Source organism: Rhagoletis pomonella, unplaced genomic scaffold (assembly GCF_013731165.1).
Source record: "Rhagoletis pomonella isolate Grant_MI unplaced genomic scaffold, Rhpom_1.0 Rhpom_scaffold_00005, whole genome shotgun sequence".
NCBI classification, from domain to species: Eukaryota; Metazoa; Arthropoda; class Insecta; order Diptera; family Tephritidae; genus Rhagoletis; species Rhagoletis pomonella.
The window spans coordinates 6,953,168-6,973,359 of record NW_023458559.1 but is presented as its reverse complement, the minus strand read 5'-3'; the positions used below and the strand labels follow the sequence as shown (position 1 = coordinate 6,973,359).

The window sequence follows — 20,192 nt, the reverse complement described above, 5'->3', positions numbered from 1 at the left end:
CTTCCAGGGATTACCCAACATACTGAAATGGAAAATAGGTGTAGCAATTATCATGTTGCGGAGTATTAATCACCCAAAACTCTGCAACGGCCATTGACTCGCAGTTAAGAATTTGATGAACAACGTAGTGAAAGCAAAGATTTTAACGTGGCCTTTCAAAGGTGAAGAATTCTAATGATTCCGACCGATACACCAATTCAATTTAAAAGATGGCAAATGCCAATTCGATTGGCATCCGGAATAACAATCAGTAATGCTCAAGGTCAACCTTTGGAAAAGTATGGTTTAGATTTAGATGCCGATTGCTGCCCACATGGACAAATCTATGTTGCGTGTCGGCAAACCAGATTGCCTTGATATCTACGTAGAGAATGGAAAAACGAAAAATATTGTGTACCTACAGACAAGTATTGCCAAATCGAACTTATCTGAAACGTATAATCCATGTAACAGGAATATTCCACAGCAAAGCGTGGCAGGGTACAGCTAGTCAATTAATAAAATTTGGCAAAACGATGGTGGTTTTCTGCACACACAATTCCACGAAATTTGAAATGTTCTCTGAGCCAGGTCGGTTAAAAAATACGCGACCTGATGAGTGGTGTTGTTAAGTGAAAAAACTGCTCTATTGTAAATTTTAATGGGAAAGTGGAGAAGGAAATTTTTGTTTTTGCATATACATGATTTATATTTTAAATAAGTATATATATTACGCAAATACCTCGCATAATAACTGATTGCTATTGTTTTTTGTGTCTAAGTCCCGTTGAACTAATCACATGTTTCTTGCCAGCTACCAGCAGGGTTGCTTAAGTAGCTAAAAAAATATTTTACCCGAGTGAGCGTTCTTTTGTCGCTCGCTTACAAAAAAAATCCAGCTTTTATATATAGTATAGATATAGATAAGATATTACATATTTTTAAAAGTGTATTCCGCAATATTTAAAGGAAATTCAACAAACTTTTGTAAAACTTCAAGTTTTTATTCAGAATAACAAAAAAATTATGTTGTAGCCCATTAAATTTTAGTACAATAAAGTGAAAATTTAATGTAGACGTCGTCAAATTAGCGGCCTTTGTTATCGTTAATAACAACAGCTGATTTGGCGCTAACGAATGTTGTTAGGGAAAGGTTTACTGAATAGTAAAATTGTTAAAATTGTCGTTTAGCTGACTTAACAATAACAAGAATTGTTAAAAAAGCGTAGTGAATCGCACAACTGTAGTGAATCGCACAACTGTAGTGCGATTCACTAACTATTAACAATGCGACTTGTCGAGTTGTCAGCTAACAGTTTTTGTTGTTTGCAGTAACGATTGTGCGATTCACTAACTGTGCTGGCGCTAATGGCCACAAATCCGTTGCATATGCCAAGGCGCTCGTGTGTGCACAAAGTTGACAAGCATTTTATATTGAAGAAAAAGTGCAACACCCTCCACAAAAAAATTCTAAAAAATCAACGGTAACTTTTAGCGGCTTGAAACTTGCACTTTATCAGACTAAAAAAGAACGGGCTACAAAACTGCATACCTGTAAATCTTATAAAGATCCTGAATAAAAAGTTCGAAATATTTATAAAATTTTTTTTTAAGTTTGATTTTTTGGTGGGATTTTGTGCAAGCTTTGAAACTTTTATTTATGTGGTTTCTGTTGTTATATAAAAAAAAGGAACTATTAAAAATAAAATTATTAAAAATAAATAAATACACAAAGTAGCTAACAACATAATTTTAAATTTTTCTGCCATATTTTGCTCGCAGCTGTAAAAAAAAAGTTTACGAAAAACTGATTTTATTATGCTAGTGTAATGATGATTAATAAAGAAATATTTAAATATGGACATACATACATATATGATATTTATACTTTTAACAAACGATGTACACGTATTAAATTGAAAACTTTAATTATTCAATTCCTTTACATTCAAGGCATATTCAGTTCCTGTAAGATTAAAAAAATAGACTTATAACCTTTTAACTTCCAGTTTTCTATATTTGCTTTACGCTCTATTGGAAAATTATAACCGGAATCCATATAGACAAGTTTTAACGAACTATTTTTTGTGCTATTTACTTAATTTTTCTTATTTTTAATAGTGTATTCTGTGTGTGTGTATTATTTAAACAAAATTCAACAAACTTTCGTAAAACTTCAAGTTTTTAATAAGAATAATAACAAAATAATGTATGCAGTTTTGTAGCCCATTAAATTTTAATACAATAAAGTGCAAGTTTGATGCTGAAAATCCTTTGATTTTTGATTTTTTTTGCTAGCGGTGCTGTGCATTTCTATGAAAAAATTGTAGAACGTACCTTTTACGTTTTATTAACAACACCAATCTAGACGTCGTCAAATTAGCGGCCTTTGTTATCGTTAACGACAACAGCTGATTTGGCGCTAACGAATGTTGTTAGGGAAACGTTTACCGAATAGCTAAATTGTTAAAATTGTCCTTTAGCTGACTTAACAATAACAAGAGTTGTTAAAATCTCATAGTGAATCGCACCTAGGGTTGCCAGATTTTGAAACGGAGAAAGGAGTACATTTATATTTCCGATAGGAAAAAAGCAGTACGTGACATAAGAAAGGAGTACAATTTTTTTTAAATTTATTGTGCAATTATTATTTATTGTTACAAATTACCATTAATTAGGTACAAACAAACAAAGATATCTTAGAAATCTTTTTCAAAGCAACGATAAGTGTGAAAAATAAATAACTATATGGGTTGGCTTTCCAATAGGGGTGGTTGTTAAAGAGATGGAGATCGAAGGGGGAGTGGACGTGGCACCTTTTCCGACCTTTTTGGAGAGGCATGAACCGCCATTAACAAAAATGTTACTCCCGACCACCTAGGGCCCCTATGGTTCCCTAGGGACCCCTTAGAAAAATGACCAAAAGTCACAATTTTCACTTGCGTTTTTTCGTTTGAAAAATGTTGAATATTCATTTGCACGGGGTTCCTCCTCTCTTCTTCGGCAACACAGAAAGGAGGATTCTACGTAGTAAGGGTTATAATCCCTAACCGAATTCTACGCAAAAATACTGTGGACGCAAGTGAAAATTGTGATTTTTGGCGATTTTTCTAAGGGGTCCCATAAGGCGCCTAGGTGGGGGTTGGAGGTGCCACGCCCACTCCATTATGGCCATTTTTTTAAATTAAGCCTTATAAATAATATAATATTTTTCTGATTTTTATATCCGAGCGCCCTGCACCTACCTTGCTACGGCCATGCTTACACTTTTTCACTATCACATACTACGTTTATACGCACGTATTATTTGCAAATAACAATTTACAAAATGGTAAACTTTGCCGTATAAACGCTGAGTTATCTTTTTATTTGCAAATAACTAAATCACGCAAATAAGTATTGATTAGTGGTACTATTTGCAAATAAGCGCAAGACACCGCCATTCTTAGGTTTATTTTATTTTTCGATGGTCATCTTAATGCCTTTTTATAATCAAGACGTTGCCATTTTTAACTTTATTTTCTTGTTCGATGGTCATGTTATTGGCTTTTTATAATCAGGCAATATTAAAAACGAATTTTTCACCATCGAATAAACAGTAGATAAGTTAAGTATTTGCAAATTATTTTTATTTGCAAATAGCTTACGTATAAACATAGTAACACTTAACTTTGCTTACTAAGGGCCGGTTGTTCAATGTCTGATTAGCACAAATCGGAGGTAGATACAACGACTGCTTTATTTTAGGCCCTGTACTTTGCCATTCATATTGTGCCAAACCCTACTTAGGGCCGGTTGTTCAATGTATGGTTATCACTATTTGCCGGTTCAACATCATTATCGACGATTTCGACATCATGTGTTATATGCCTAAAATAATAACTGTCGCACAGGTTTTTTGAAAAATAAAAGGATTTTATAGATTTAGATTTTGTTAAACAAAGTTTTTTTGTTAACTTTGTAAATATTTTACTTTAATTTTATTAATAGGTTTTAAAATTTTAATGCTTATTTGCATTTGCAAGCTTTGGGAGATAAGTACATGCGGCACACACCTCTTTTTCAGGTGTATTTTTTTTAGATTTTGTATAAAGAAAAAAAACTGTATAGGGTTGGTCGAATGAGGAAATTAGCTTATGGTTACAGAAGATATATAATAAAGTAACCGACGAAGACTTGCGTGCCGCTTGCGCTTTTCTCCCAAACCCCCTGGTAAACCCAAATGAGGGTTAATTTTAAAAACTATACAATAACGACTTTTTTTACTTGCGCTTTGCTCTCAAAGTGTTTGTCGCCGGTAAACCCAAATGAAGGTAAAAATTTAAAAACAAATTAATAAAATTTAAGTAAAATCTGTGTATAATTAACAATTAACTACTTTTTTCGCAAAATCTATAAAGGCCAATTTTATTTTTCAAAAAAAACTGTACAACAGTTATTATTTTACACCCTGTATATGATAAAATATTAATAGCTGGAAAAAGGGGTACAAAAGAAGTACAAAACTAATAAAGGAGTACATTTCCAGATATTTTTTTTGGGAGTACATGGGAGTACATTGCAATAAAAAGGAGTACGTTTACTCCCAAAAGCAGTACGTCGGGCAACCCTAATCGCACCACTGGTATCGGTTATTTGGAAGAAGCTAATTTGATTTTAATTTTCACATGAATAGTTGTAAAGCGCACAGAAATGAATGGCTGGATAAAGTTTAATAATTATTTAGTAAATATTTGACGAAAATAACGATTATATTTTAGTTTTCATACATCTTCAATTTTACAGCAAAAATTAAACATTTAAGTGAATTTCGTGATGACGTTTTTGCTGTATATCTGGTGATGACTTTGTTGCTGCGAATCGATTAATTAAAGTGTTAAAGTCATCAGTGAACTGTAGTTTTTGATTTTCTTTCCTCAACGTCTGAGGCGTTGTGATTTTAAAGATATTCCAGCACTAAATTTGCACAGGAACACAATAAATTATAAATTAATAAAGGTTAAAGATTACTTTTATTGTTATAAAAAAATAATCGATTAACCAATCTGGAGATAAAGTACCTAACCGGAAAACCCCACATTCCGATAAATGTGGTGACATGCAGTAATGTCAATGACATTAATACAGAGGCCAAAAGTGAAATAATGTCAATTGACATTAAGTCACTTTGGAATTGATTCAGTGAAATACATATGTAATTTTATAAAAATAAATTTTGTTATTTAGACTTAAACTCACAAAATGAAAGTGTGTATTAATGTCAGTGACATTAATTCCATTGACATTATTGCACGTCACCATAAATGGTTAAGTATTAACTCACAGTGAAATGTATTTATTGATTTAAATAGTTATACATCCCAGCTATACAAGTAAATTCATAAAAAATTATTAATTTCTGATGCTTTATGATCTTAAAACTTTATCTAGGTTTTCATTATGTCAAAATTACAGACATCAAATTCTGCCTTAACTAACAGATGTTCACTTGGTGTCAAATACATAATTAAAACTGACCAAATGTAGATATCCCAGTGCATGTCAAAGATTGTTCTCATATAAATATATATAATAATAATAAAAATAGATTAGCGCTTACACATATGTTAGTGTTTGGCCGAGCTTCTCCTCCGACTTGTGGCGTGCGCCTTGATGTTGTCACACAAATCGGAGGGACCTACAATTTTACGCCGACTCCAAACGGCGAATGTATTTTTATGAGAAGCTGTTTTTCATGGGAGAAATACACTCGGAGGTTTGCCATTGCCTGCCGAGGGACGACCGCTGTTAAGAAAAAACTTTTTTTTCTATATTTTTTTTGCGATGTTGCTTTGACCAAGGCTTGACCCCAGGTGCTGTGGAGTGGAAGCGCGGCGCAGCGGCCGATAATCGGATCTAAACCAGATTAGTATGGGACCACCTCTGAGACACTGCCTTTCTGATGCAAAAAGAATTATCGAAATCGGTTGATCCAAAGTTATGCGGTAACATACATAAAAAAAAAACAAGTAAGAAAGTCCAAGTTCGGGCGGAGCCGAACATTAAATACCCGGCGCACGTATTAAATATATGTTTTTCACCTTACCGAAAGCTACCGCTACATGGTAAGCCGGGGCGTATCAATTTTGAGTAAATTAAGTCCTTAGATTTCGAAATTTTGAAGTTTCAAGCAGTTCTCCGAGATACTTATATGTGATCATAAGTGGGCGGTACCACGCCCATTTTCCAAAATTTTATCATAAACGTATTTCCTGGTAAAGAATTATTGCAACCATCAATTTTGAATAAATTAGCTTTAATATTTACTGATTTATCGAAGATTTTGTATTTCTCTAAATTACCGTTATATGGGATGTGGGCGTAGTTCTTGTCCGATTTAAAAAAATTTCGGCCGTTTGGTACACTGTAGTACCAGCGGTTACCAAGATATACACATGTAACCATAAGTGGCGGTGGCTACGCCCATTTTCCAAAAATTTATAATATTCTTATAGTTCGTCTGAAAATTATTGCAAATATCAATTTTGAGTGAATTAGCTTCAGTAGTTACTAAAATATCGCAGTTTTCGTATTTCTGGAAATTACCGTTATATGGGAAGTGGGAGTGGTTACAGTCCCATTTTACCCATTTTCAATACCAACCTACCTTGGATAAATGGAAACCTACATACCAAATTTCGTTGAGATATCTCAATTTTTGCCCGAGTTATCGTGTACACGGACGGACGGACAGACGGACGGACAGACAGACATGGCTTAATTGACTTCTCTATTCATTCTGAGAATTTTCAGTATCGGTCATATCTATAGCACGCCATTTCAAAGTGATATTGTGTACCACTTATGTTTATTTATTTATTTTTAAGAATTTTCAATTAAAATATAGTTCTTTCTCTAACAAAACCCATATAAACCCAAGATTAACAATTTGTAGAAAACTACAAAAAAGTCCAACAAAATTTCATATAATTTGCAAACTTTTTTGTCGGAAGTGTTAGAATTTTTCTGAATACACAGTTTTATAGCCCAATCAATTTTAGTCTGATAATGTGCAAGTTTTGGGGTGGCTAAAGGTTACCGTTGATTTTTTAGAATTTTTTCGCCAAAGGTGTTGCGGTTTTCTTCCATATACAAATAAATTGAGTTTATTCATTATATGGAAGCCAATGCGACGAAAAAAATTCTAAAAAATTAACGGTAACTCGTAGCTAAAAGGCACATTATCAGACTAAAATTGCAGGGGCCAAAAAACTGTGTACTAAAAAAAATTCTAACACTTCCGAGAAAAAAGTTTGAAGTTTAAGAGAAATTTTGTCTATTTAGCTATGGACAAATTAAAAATGTGGCTCGATAGAACCCTTCATGCCCTATTATCTCTTTTGTTACTTGTCTACATACAGATCTCGCTTTAAAAAGCAAAATCATACTTTGTCATTAAATGTAAGACTTTTTTATTCGTTGTATAAGTATAAATATACGTATGATTGCATAAGTATGTAACGTAAAGTATGTACATATGTATGTAGAAATTTATTTTGTTTTTGTAAAGCAAGAAAAATAAATAAAATCACTTTAACATGTCCAAAAAAGTTAGTTTCAATATACATTTGCTAATTTTTTGGATTTTTTCGAATATTTTTTTGATATATTTTTTTTTGGTTGTGAAGCTAAGAAGTGCGATATGGATAGTTAATCACATTAATATAAGTTCAACTGAATGTCTTTTTCGATTTGGGAAAGAATGATAATTCAAACAGATTTTTAAGTTTTCAGAAAAAAAATTGTTTGAAAATTGGAATTAAATCGAATTTGCACCACTAAATTTCGAATCGAATAATCTAATGGTTGGCCAATGCTCGAAATTTAGAAAAAGCGAATTTCAACCCCCCACTATCCATCCCTGTGATAGAGTGCTTTTGCCAAGATTCTGTTAACAGCGCCTTCTTTAATCACCAACTTGATGAGTTCAACTATTTCTTGATGAATCATGCAGGAAAATGTGGGAATTTCGTGGTTTATTTGAAGATTCGATGTTATTCCGGCCATGCTTCTGGCTCCAACAGTGGCTATAAAAACGATTTTATATAACTCGATTCTATTACCTTCCAGGCATTTATTTTATTTTATGCAGCGTCCGTATTTATTTGCGTGTATTTTACAGCGCTTGTATAAAGCTTCAGCACTCTCGTTCACTCACATGGTACACTGAGGGAAATAATGCATAGTAAAAATGAATACTTCATATTTGATTATCGTTTAAAAATGTTCGAATTTAAAAAAAATATTTTCATACAAAATTTATTACGCACGTATTTGACTGTTCACATCTGAGTATATATATGAGTGTACACACGCACCCCAAGCATGCAGAGCCCCACTCTAAGAACGTTGACAACACACAGATTCATACATAGTACATTTTTATCCGCACAAATCGCGTGCTGTGCTGTTGATGGATATTCAACATTTGAAAGGAAGTTTATATGCCTGGGTGTAGCTGAGTGCGCGAAGATGTGTGCCACAATTTGTTGATATCCAAAGATAGTCAGGGTTCGAATTCCACTGCAGGCAACCTGCAAGTTGAATATTTTTTTTTTTTTTAGTTTTGGTCTTGGTTATTCACTTCACGGATGCTTTTTCAGAACGAACGCGGTCATTTTAATATGCGCGTAATTGAATTGAATATTTACCAATATACAGTAATTTCGTTGACGTTTATAGTAACCCTGTAGGGAAACCGCGGACTAGTGAATCAAATTTCTAGTTCCGTAGTAGGTCTTTATCGCCAAAAAGGAACTAGTCTGATAGGAACTAGATCCCCACCAGTCAAAAAACGGCGAAAAGTGGTACTTTTTAAAAACTAATTTTTTCATTTTCACTAGAAATCTATATCTAAAGTGACGAATTTAGAAATGGTTCGGAACTATAGAAAAAGGGATGCAGAACGAACTAGATCTTATTTGTCGAATTTAGAACTAGTTCTGAACTATCGAATAAGGGATGCTGCGGGGGGCTTGTCTACCTTACATAGATATGTGTTCGGCGGCTTTTTCGTTCAAATACGCTTCTATTCTGTGCTTCGCAGATGCTTTTTCATAGCTTGGTAATACAAAACTAAAATTTGTGTTAACATTTCAACATCTTGGGACAGTCTGGAATCTAAGAAATAACACCGGGCACCTCTGCAAACTCAGCTACAGGAAGGATGGAAAAATCATGATACTTTTTTCTTTCGTCTGTCGATTTTAGAACTGTAGTGCGATTCACTAACTTTTAACAATGCGACTTGTCGAGATGTCAGCTAACAATTTTTGTTGTTTGTAGTAACGATTGTGCGATTCATTAACTGTGCTGCCGCTAATGGCCACAAATCCGTTGCATATGCCTAGGCGCTCGTGTGTGCAAAAAGTTGACAAGCTTTTATATGGAAGAAAAAGTGCAACACCCTCCACGAAAAAATTCTAAAAAATCAACGGTAACTTTTAGCGACTTGAAACTTGCACTTTATCAGACTAAAAAAGAACGGGCTACAAAACTGCATACCCGTAAATCTTATAAAGATCCTGAATAAAAAGTTCGAAATATTTATAAACATTTTTTTTAAGTTTGATTTTTTGGTGGGATTTTGTGCAAGCTTTGAAACTTGTATTTTTGTGGTTTCTGTTATTATATAGTAGAAGGAACTATTAAAAATAAAATTATTAAAAATAAGTATAAGTATAAGTAGCAAACAACATAATTTTGAATTTTTCTGCCAAATTTTGCTCGCAGCTGTAAACAAAAAGTTAACGAAAAACATTCAAAATTAAAAATATTGTTACTATGTATTTAAAAAGAATCACTGTATGCACATTTTGTACATATGTAATTATTTTTAGGACTGATTTTATTATGCTAGTGTAATGATGATTAATAAAGAAATATTTAAATATGGACATACATATATGATATTTATACTTTTAACAAGCGATGTACACGTATTAAATTGAAAAATTTAATTATTCAATTCCTTTAAATTCAAGGCATATTCAGTTCCTGTAAAATTAAAAAAATAGACTTATAACCTTTTAACTTCCAGTTTTCTATATTGCTTTACACCCTATTGGAAAATTATAACCGGAATCCATATAGACAAGTTTTAACGAACTATTTTTCGTGCTATTTACTTTATTTTTCTTGTTTTTAATAGTGTATTCTGTGTGTGTGTATTATTTAAACAAAATTCAACAAACTTTCGTAAAACTTCAAGTTTTTAATAAGAATAATAACAGAATTATGTATGCAGTTTTGTAGTCCATTAAATTTTAATACAATAAAGTGCAAGTTTGATGCTGAAAATCCTTTGATTTTTGATTTTTTTTTGCTAGCGGTACTGTGCATTTGTACGAAAAAATTGTAGAACGTACCTTTTACGTTTTATTAACAACACCAATCTAGACGTCGTCAAATTAGCGGCCTTTGTTATCGTTAACGACAACAGCTGATTTGGCGCTAACGAATGTTGTTAGGGAAACGTTTACCGAATAGCTAAATTGTTAAAATTGTCGTTTAGTTGACTTAACAACAACAAGAGGTGTTAAAATCTCGTAGTGAATCGCACCACTGGTTCGGAACTATAGAATTTAGGACTAGTTCAGAACTATCGAAAAGGACATCGTCATGTTAAATTCGCCAGTTGCTTGCATGCAAAAGAGATTTATCACGAACCAGTACTGGGTCTAAATGAACTAGAAGCGCACCAGTTCAGAACTAGAGATTTTCCCCACAGGGAAGATCAATTACGTTTCTTTTTGATTTTAATGTTTTTTCCCCTCAGTGTACTAATTCGTGGATCGATAGCACGTTTTTTGATAATAAAATAACAAATTTTTGCGTATGGAACTGCACCTTTACATCGAAAGAGCCGCGTGGGAAATATGTCCCAAATATTGTAGGGATGAAAAGTTTGCATTGGTTTTTACATATCGACATACATCTTATTGAGGTTGCTCGAACAGCTTATTCGTTGAAGAAAAAAATTAATATGTAACACTCTAAAAGCTTGTAACCTAACCTTTTTCTCAATATCATCTTCTATTATATTACTGTTTTAAAGTTCACTTACGTTATACCTAATTTTTTGTTGAATTTCAATAAAAAATAAAATAATTACAGTATTTACTTATAGGGAAAAGTCTGTGGCGTCCGTAATGTCGCATCCGTACTAATACTTTACCGTTATAGCGATGTCACCCATAGTGTCGCAAGTATCCAATTTTCGTCTAAATCTTAAGACAGTGTGGGTTGCATTCTCGTACCCACGCATAAGAATATAGTCTTGCGATGGGTCCACCAAAGGTTCAACGTTCCCATTTTTTTTAATATGACGGTCCTAAAAAGATAAAAATATTAACATTTTTAAAAAGATTTTATTACAGTGATAATCATTGCAGAATCCTGTTAACGTGATAAGTTTTGTTTATTCGCAATTTGCACAAGATATTTTTTTTCTAGTGCGAAGTTCTTGTAAAAGTGGATGTACAATATATTTTCCAAGGTTTGATTAATAGTTGAATCAAGTTCGAAATCAAATTGATATCCAAGTGTTTCGCAAGTGGAGAAATCAGATTATTTTGCGTGTCCTTTTGTTTGAGAATTTCTTGTTTCTCCAATTGTGGTACACTTTAAAGTTAAAATTGGAAATTTGAACATATATTGGATCTCCACTCGAACTCCAACCCAAATGTTTATTGGGTTTAATTTAGGTTGATATATGGTTCATTTCCAAACGAAATGCAATTTTTTTCCCTCCCTTTTTAAGTATTTTTTATGGCGGTAAATTTCGCGTACGGAATTTATACATATAAAAATATTTGTCCCCGCTCATGTTATTCGATTACACAGGCCGACATTTTTCAGACCCTGGGATCAGCTTACACTTATCCAAAGGTTTTTGACGCGCTGAATCTGAATCCAGAATCAGTTTTGCTCGATTGGCTCAGGTTTTCGAGATATTTTAGCCTTAATTTGCGAAAATCCCGACTTTTTGCTATATTCGTCATGTATTTTCACCAAGAATAGTTCGTTTTTTTAGAAAATTTAATAAATCATTTGAAATTAAAATACTTCCCCTTGATAATGCTGTTTAACTCAACGAGATATCTTGTTTTAAACCTGAGATATTGTTCATTGAAGTTTATGAGTTATGCGACATTACTTCTTTGCACAAATGCTTGAAAGATACAACACGAAAAGAAACAGATTTGTGGTATACGTTTAGGCGTCTTTATTTACATAATGAATGTTTTTCGTATGTTTAGGCTCAAATATCTCGAAAACCTAAGCCAATCGGGCAAAACTGATTTTGGATTCAGATTCAGCGCAACGAAAACCTTTAGAAAAGTATAAGCTAGTCCCAGGGTCGGAACTTTTTTTAAATTTTGTAGGCCTGTGTTATCAACATGAAAAAAAGTTTAAACAAAGAAACAATGAAAAAAAGCGTAAATGTTTGTGGATGACGACCTTAAGTTTTATTGTTTAATTTTATTTTTACCTGAAAAAGTTTATCAACATAGGCTTTCTATTATAATATTGTCCCTCCGAATTTTCCAGAATGCCACTTTTTTTTAAATTTTGCCGTGATATTAACATTAGTTGTTTTGCTTGCCTAAGTGCATTGCAGTTACATAAGAAGTGCAAGAAGTTGTTGATCGAATGACATAAGAAATAACTTAATAAGAGTAATTATTTTGTGCTTTTAAGTGAATTCATCATTGCACCATGGTAAGTACGGCTAAATATTTTCTGAATGGCACCCAGTTTTTTATGAAAAACACTAATAAAATAATGTAAAAAAATAGTTTTTCAAAAACAAGCTTTTCTTTAACATGTACAATCAAAGGATTAAAATAGAGTAGTAAAACAAAAGATTTTTAGAAAGAAAATTTTGTCAAAACTGCACCAAAATTAATAAAACAAAATAAGTTAAGTTTACGTTAAAGTTACTAAAATCTAACTAGTGAATTAGGAATTACTCAGACTCTAATGAAATTTGCTAACAATTTGTATTGATTTACTTCGTTTTTAAAAAGTTTGTCGGGCGAACCTACATATGTATCTGCATATACATATATAACCAATTATGCATATGGGAAAATCTAAAAAACAGGTACACTTTCAAAACAAAAAGTTCATTTTTTTAATTTGTGGGCACACCTATAATTTGTAAATGATTCTATTCGTAATCTCTTAATAAATCCATAAATATAAGTGTAATTGATTTTCATCAAGTGCTTCAAAAGTTAGATGATGAATAAACATTTAGATCGCTGAAATAGAAAACAAAAGAATAAGCTGGGTTCAAATTACGCCGTGCAAGCTTTAAATTTTCAGCAATGACTTTGAAAGTTGAGCTCATGTAACTGGGATGTTCTAAATTCAATGGCATCCGCCGTTTCACCAGACTGGCTCCGGTTTTCGAAATTTAATTAAATTTCAACTATTTTGTAAATAGCTCCCTCAGTTTAAAAGTTATTTTACTAAAATTTTGCACTTTGCCGGTTTTTAATATTACCTTGATTACTCCTTAAAATTATCGAAATAGGTTCTCTTTAACATATAGCTCCAATACAACTTATTACTCAGATACGTGTTTTTGGGCTATAACTCTAGCGTCATATCTGAATAATACATTGTATGCGTGTTATATGTTACAGTGAACCTATACTAAATTTTTACCTGGAGGAGTTGTAGCGCAAAACAACGTCTCGGAACAATCTGTTGTATGGGAGCTAGGTGTTATAGTTAACCAATTTCGATGATTTTAAGAGATAGTGAAGGTAATATTAAAATACAATCGTGTGCAAAATTTTAGTAAAATATCTTCAAAATTGAGGGAGTTTTTTATAAAAGAGTTAAAATTTAAGCAAAGTTTCAAGTACCGCTATCTCTAAAAGTTGAGCCAATCGGGCAAAACTGGGGACGCCATTGAATTTAGGGGGCTCCAATTAAGTAAAAGCAACTATCACAACCTTTGTCGAAAAGAAGTTGATTTGATACCTCGCCTGAAATATTCTGACTACAAGAAGGAGCATCATTAAAAGTAGTAAATCAGCGTTTTTACACACTTTTAGAGAGCATTTTTTTGAAGCATTTTACAGGTATATTTAATGTTATAAGGACTAATGGTTATACAAAGATTTAGATCGTTTCGACGTATTTTCCAAATGTGCCTTCAATTAAGATGTTTTTGGAATAAAAATTACGCCCAAGATCGCAGACTATTTTATCTTTAAAAGTTGGTTTATTCTGAAGGCACACCTCTTGGTAAGGTATCAAATTATTCGTAAATGTTTGTAGAATACAATACATCTTTAAAAACTGTTTAAAATGAAACGCTTGTAGAACTATACGCGATGAACCGAAAATTATCAAAATTGTGAACAGTAGAGTTACAAACTTGGAGTTACTTGCCATTAAGTTATTTTTTAAAGCACACTTTTGTAGTGGTTCTACAGAACCGAGTGGATATTTCAAAGGATTAGGTACTATCTTAGCTCCTCAGCCGATTTCTTCCGAGCATTAAAATGCACGATTTTGCTTCAAGGAATAAGTACCTACAATAGAATTGCGTCTTAAACCAAGAATGACTTTATTTCGGCTCATCGCCGTCTTTTATATGCTTACAATCTAAATTAACCTAAATTCTTATTCCTATGAGCAACCAATCAAATCATTGGTTACTTCCATTTCCCCTACTTCTAATGTGTCATGCTAAACTGTTTTGCATGTTACCTTTGGCGAGTGCTCTGATCGCTTGCAACATGGTCAATATTGCTGACGTAACAAGAACGGTGTCTCAAGTGTTTCACGTGCGTCATAATTATTAAAAGTATGTCAAACGCGGTTTGGACATCGACTTGCTTTCTCGCGTCAGCAATATGCACATGCCTTAGAGTGTTCAGGCACACTACATCCTACCCCTTAAGAAAAATATAAATTAATTGAAATTTCTTAAAATGTAAATTGATTAATATTTAGGTATGTCTTAATCGTAGATTTGTGGTATGATTTCTTATATTGGTGTATCTATATGTATAAATGTCTGTGGACAGTTATTGTGGATAATGTATTCTTATTTTTATTTAGTTACTCCTATCCTTAACTAAGTTATTATTGTGTACAGTTATTTCCTTTTTGTTTTTTAAAATGGTGCTATTTGGTCCATCTTGTCTAATTATTTTGTATGGTCCCTCAAATGGTGGGTCTAATTTTTTTCTATTGCCTACTTTTAAGTAAACATAATCATTTATTGTGAAGTTTGCTTTATTCACTTTTGTTTGCTTATCTTTAGCTCTTAATTTGCTTTCATTCAAATTTCTAGCAGCATTGTCATGTGCATATCTAAGCTTCAGTTTTAGTTCATTCATATAATTGTCTATATCATACACCTTTTCTTTAGCGGCCACTATGTCATTTGTAATGCACACAGTTTGCCAAATACAAGCTCAAAGGGGGAGTACTTCGTGGACATGTGTGGTGTCGAATTATAGTAGTACATGTAGTAGGGTATGAGTTCGTCCCAATTATCCGTGTTCTTGAGTGTCATCAAATATTCATTTAACACCCTGTGATTTCGTTCAACTGAACCCAATGTCTCGTGATGGAATGGAGTTGAATGCACTTTATTTATTTGTAATTGTTTACATATATTTTTTTGCAGCTCATTAGTAAATTCTGTGCCCTTGTCAGTTTTTATTTTTCGCATACAGCCATATCTTAAAATGAATTGCTCGACAATAGCTTTTGCAACGGTTACCGCATCTTTTGTTTCAAGCGGTATTATGACAATATATTTCGTTAACTCACATTGCAACGTTGGCATGTATCGAAATTGTTTGGATGGGCGTAGTGGACCTACTGTATCGACGACGATTTCGTCAAATGACGTCGCCGGTGTGTCCGTCATATTCTATTTTTCTTTTGTGTATCGTGTTACTTTTGCTGTCGCGCATTGCTTGCAGTTATTGACATACTTTATTATCATTTGTCTCATGTTCTTCCACACGTATTTCTGTTTGAGCTTTGCTAGCATTCTTCTTATACCGCAGTGGCCACCATGAATTGAGTTGTGGTAGTCCCTTATTAATTTTTGCATTACGGATTGTGACTCAATTCTTTTTGGCGCATCAAATAGAATTATATCAAGGCATTCATTTATATTTCTCTGCATTTGTATCCTATTAAATACAGTTTTAAATTCAGTTATACTTATTTTCTCAAAGATTTCACTATTCTTTGCAAGCGATAGCTTTCGTGAGCCAATATTGCTGGCTTCGATTAATAGCTCACGTAAAATTGCGTCTATTTTTGACACTGCTTGGTCGTTATATTCAATGATAAAGTCTCTATTCGATACTGTAATTTTTATATCCTTAGGCTTCATGCTTTCATCCTTCCTATATCTGAATTCAAGTCTTTTCACTCGTCGTATATCAGAAATTGATGTGCATTCCCAAACATGTAGGTGATCAGTCTGCATATTTGTGTTTGAAGCTCCCATATTCCGTGACTTTATTTGCCCTTGGCTTAAATTTTCGTCTTCTTTTGCGTTTGAACTTTGTGCTTTCTTCATTGCCCTGGTTACTATGTTAATTTCGTGCTTCGGCATCATTTCTTTCAGTTTTTCCATGTCAAGCTGAATGCGTGATAGTGCATCAGCATTGGTATTCATCTTTCCTTGTTTATATACTATGTCAAAATCATAGTCCATCAGATCGACCCTTATTCTAGTCATTTTGGACGACGGATTATTGTGCTTGAACAAGCTCACCAGTGGTCTGTGATCTGTGTATACGGAAAATTTTGTGCCGTACAGATAGGGTCTAAAATGGTTTATCCCCCAGTGAATCGCCAATAGCTCCTTTTCTATTATTGGTTTGTTCAATTCATGTTTGTTTAGGGATCTGCTTGCATATGCAATAGGTTTATCTCTTCCAACTTCACCCTGTGATAGTACTGCTCCTAGCGCAAAGTTAGAAGCATCTGTTGTGAGTATGAACCGCTTTGAGAAGTCCGGATAACAGAGTATTGGTGGGGAGAGTAGTTTGTCTCTTAAATTACAGAAGGCTTTCTCACATTTGCTGTTCCAGTCGAATAGTTGATTTTTCTTGAGCAGCTGGTTGAGTGGTTGAGCAATTTCTGCAAAATTTTTTATAAATCGCCTGTAGTAATTACAGAATGCTACAAAGCTTCTAACTTCATCCGCATTTTTTGGTTTAGGATAGTTTTTAACGACTTCCTGTTTACTGGGATCAGTTGTCACTCCTTTATCAGTGATCAGATGTCCTAATTAGGTTACTTTTGTTTTTAAAGACTTGCATTTTTCCGGATTTAGTTTAAGGTTGTATTTGTTCAATCTCGCTAACACTTTTTCTAAATTTCGATTATGCTCTTGAAGGTTCTTCCCGAATACTATTACGTCATCCACATAAAGAAATGCTGCGTGATTGAGTCCGCTGAGTGCAATTGATAACATTCTCTGGAAACTGTTTGTTGCGATTTTTAGTCCAAATGGTAGCCTTTTGAACTGGTAGTGCCCTTTGCCGGTAGAAAATGCTGTGAGCTTCCTCGAAACATGATCCAACGGAATTTGGTGGAATGAACTTGTCATATCTAATGTGCTAAAATACCGCGCTCCCTTGAGTTTGTCTAAAATGTCATCTAAGCGAGTTATGGGAAATTTATCATCAACAATTTTTTTGTTTAATGCTCGAAAATCCACCACTAGCCTCCATTTCTTTTCTTCTGTGTTACTCTTTTTTGGTACGACTAGCAAAGGTGAGTTATAAGGACTAGTGGAGTGCTCGATAACATCATCCTTCAGTAATTTGTCAACTTCTTTTTCGATTACCTGGAGCTGCACGTGTGGCATTCTATAATTTTTTATATATACGGGGGTTTTATCTGCGAGCTCAATGTGTTGCTGATAGAAGTTGTTGACAGTTAGAACTTCTTCCTCAATGTGAAATGCATATTGGTATTTTTCGCAGATTTCTAAAATTGCATTGGTGGTGCTTGCCTTGTTGTCTAACTGCATTTCATTTTTAACCCTCATAAACCTGTTGTAATCGTCATTGTTTCGCCTATTATTGTTGTAATAATAAATTCTGTTGCCTAGGCCACGCGCTGTTTTGAAATCATCTGATCGCATATACATGGGTAGAGTGATTTGACCTTCCTTTAGCTCTAGAGTTATCACCTTCGTTTCGTAATCGATTTTGCACCTGTAATTTATTAGGAAGTCCCTGCCCTGGACTCCATCTGCTTCTAGGTTGTTTATTTGTTCCAAGATATAAAATTTAGTCTTGATTTTGTAATCTTGACAATTAATGTCAACTTCAACCGCCTTGTTGGCAGTCAGTATGTGACTCGAGATGCCTCTTATTTTGCAATTTGCTGTTGTTTCTACGTGAGTTTTTGGGACTGCTTTTCTTTTTATTATAGATATATCAGCTCCAGAGTCCACCAATAGTGTTACTATATTCGTACTTATTTTTGCTCTTATGAAATTTGTGCAGTTGCCTTCTCCAATGAATCCTATCGTCTTTGGTTTTGTTGGCCCGAGTCCTGACGGCTCGGGCTGTATCCGTTTCCCTGACCATACTGCCTATTTTGATAGTTCCTGGTATTGTTGTTTCCCGGGTTGTTTCTTTGGTTATTTGTACGATAGTTCTTGTTGAAGTTGTTATGGACAAACTTTGGTTTGAACGCGCTTGCCTGGACTTGCTGAGCTGTTGCTTCACTCGCGATGTGAATGGCTTCTGTTAGCTGTTTTGGTCTAGCAGCTGTTACTATTGTTTTATATGGCTCCCTCAAGCCATTCTTAAACGCTGTTAGGCCAATTTGGTCATTTAATTTAACAATTATTTCTCGGTGATCGCTTCCTTGCTCTGCTATTTGAATTTCGTTTAGGGAAGCTATTAAGCTTTGGATGCGGGAAGCAAAGTTGGGGGTTGTTTGAGCTCCCTGTATACTTTTAGCAATTTCTGCATGCACTCCTGACGCTGTCTTGTTTGATCGGAATACCTTTTTTAGTGTTGCTTTTAGTGCTTCCAGATTGTTCGGGGTTTCTTCCGCCAGAATTTTGTTTTTTACATTCTCTGACAACTTTGTGGCCAGAACGAATTTAACAAGAATCGTCTTGTTAGCCTCGTTTGAAAGGGTGTCATGGTAGAATTCAATTAGCCCTAGAAAATTGTTGAGTTCCTTAAAGTCCCCATTGAAGGTTGGAACGATCTTATTAGCTGTTACCAGATCAAAAGTTGCCATTGTTTCTGATTTGTTTGTGTTTCGCTCAATCGCTTCTTCTTTTAAGACTAAATATGATTCTATTTTAGTCTTTAGTTCATGGAATTTTTCACGAAGCTGTGGCAAGTTTTCAGTGCTTGCGTGTTGCTCTATAGTTTTCCAACTATTCGCTATTGATGCTTGCGTTGCATCTATGTATTGTTGGGTATATGTTCTATTAGGACTTTTTTTTAGTTTATTTAGTAAATCTTCCAACACTGTGAATTCCATTTATTCTCTTTTATTGTGCTTTGTTTTACATTTTAAACTGTGTTAACATTTCTATATGCTTGCTTTTTTATGTATTTTTTATAGTGTGTATTGAGCTTAGCTAGTAGTAAAACTACGAGAATGAAAGTGTTGATATATACTAGGTTTTTCGCAAAGTCACCTACTGCTGGATTGCCAGCTTGTGCCGCTGCTGCTGCTGCTGCGTTGTTGTTGTTGTTGTTTACTATTTCTTCCTTTGTTTGGGTTCCACCCATTTTTGCGCAGTTGTTTCAGTTCGCTTATCAGTTTTGTTCTTTGTTGACCCTTACTTATGTCTATTAACCTTTGTAGGTTTGCACACTCCCTTTGATGTTGTCGCTTTCTGCCGCCCTGCTTTTTTGGTTTGGATTCGGCAGTTTGTTGCCTGAATTCCGCTAACTTAGCTTTTTGCACAAGTTGCCTCTTTCGGTACTCTTGAAGCGTTATAGCCTTTGGTCCGGCTTCCTTTGGTGTTGGTGAGTACTCAGGATATTGTGGGTGGCTTTTCTCGATATGTTCTGGTATGTACTCCTCGTCACAAGAAGTTCCCTCTTTATGGTCGCTCATTTAAAGCAGGATCGCCATGTAGTAGTTCTACAGAACCGAGTGGATATTTCAAAGGATTAGGTACTATCTTA

At 34.0% G+C, this 20,192-nt stretch overlaps 1 protein-coding gene across 4 annotated transcripts in view; it reads right to left on the bottom strand.

Annotated features, from left to right (window-relative positions):
- The window catches only part of LOC118738671 (MOXD1 homolog 2), a 1,114,343-nt gene that overhangs the window by 864,958 nt on the left and 229,193 nt on the right, over positions 1–20,192 (bottom strand). For all 4 annotated transcript variants that reach the window (XM_036469580.1, XM_036469579.1, XM_036469582.1 and 1 more), the window contains exon 3: positions 11,195–11,350. In XM_036469580.1, coding sequence (XP_036325473.1) covers positions 11,195–11,350 — 156 coding nt within the window. The remainder of the gene's footprint in view (positions 1–11,194; positions 11,351–20,192) is intronic.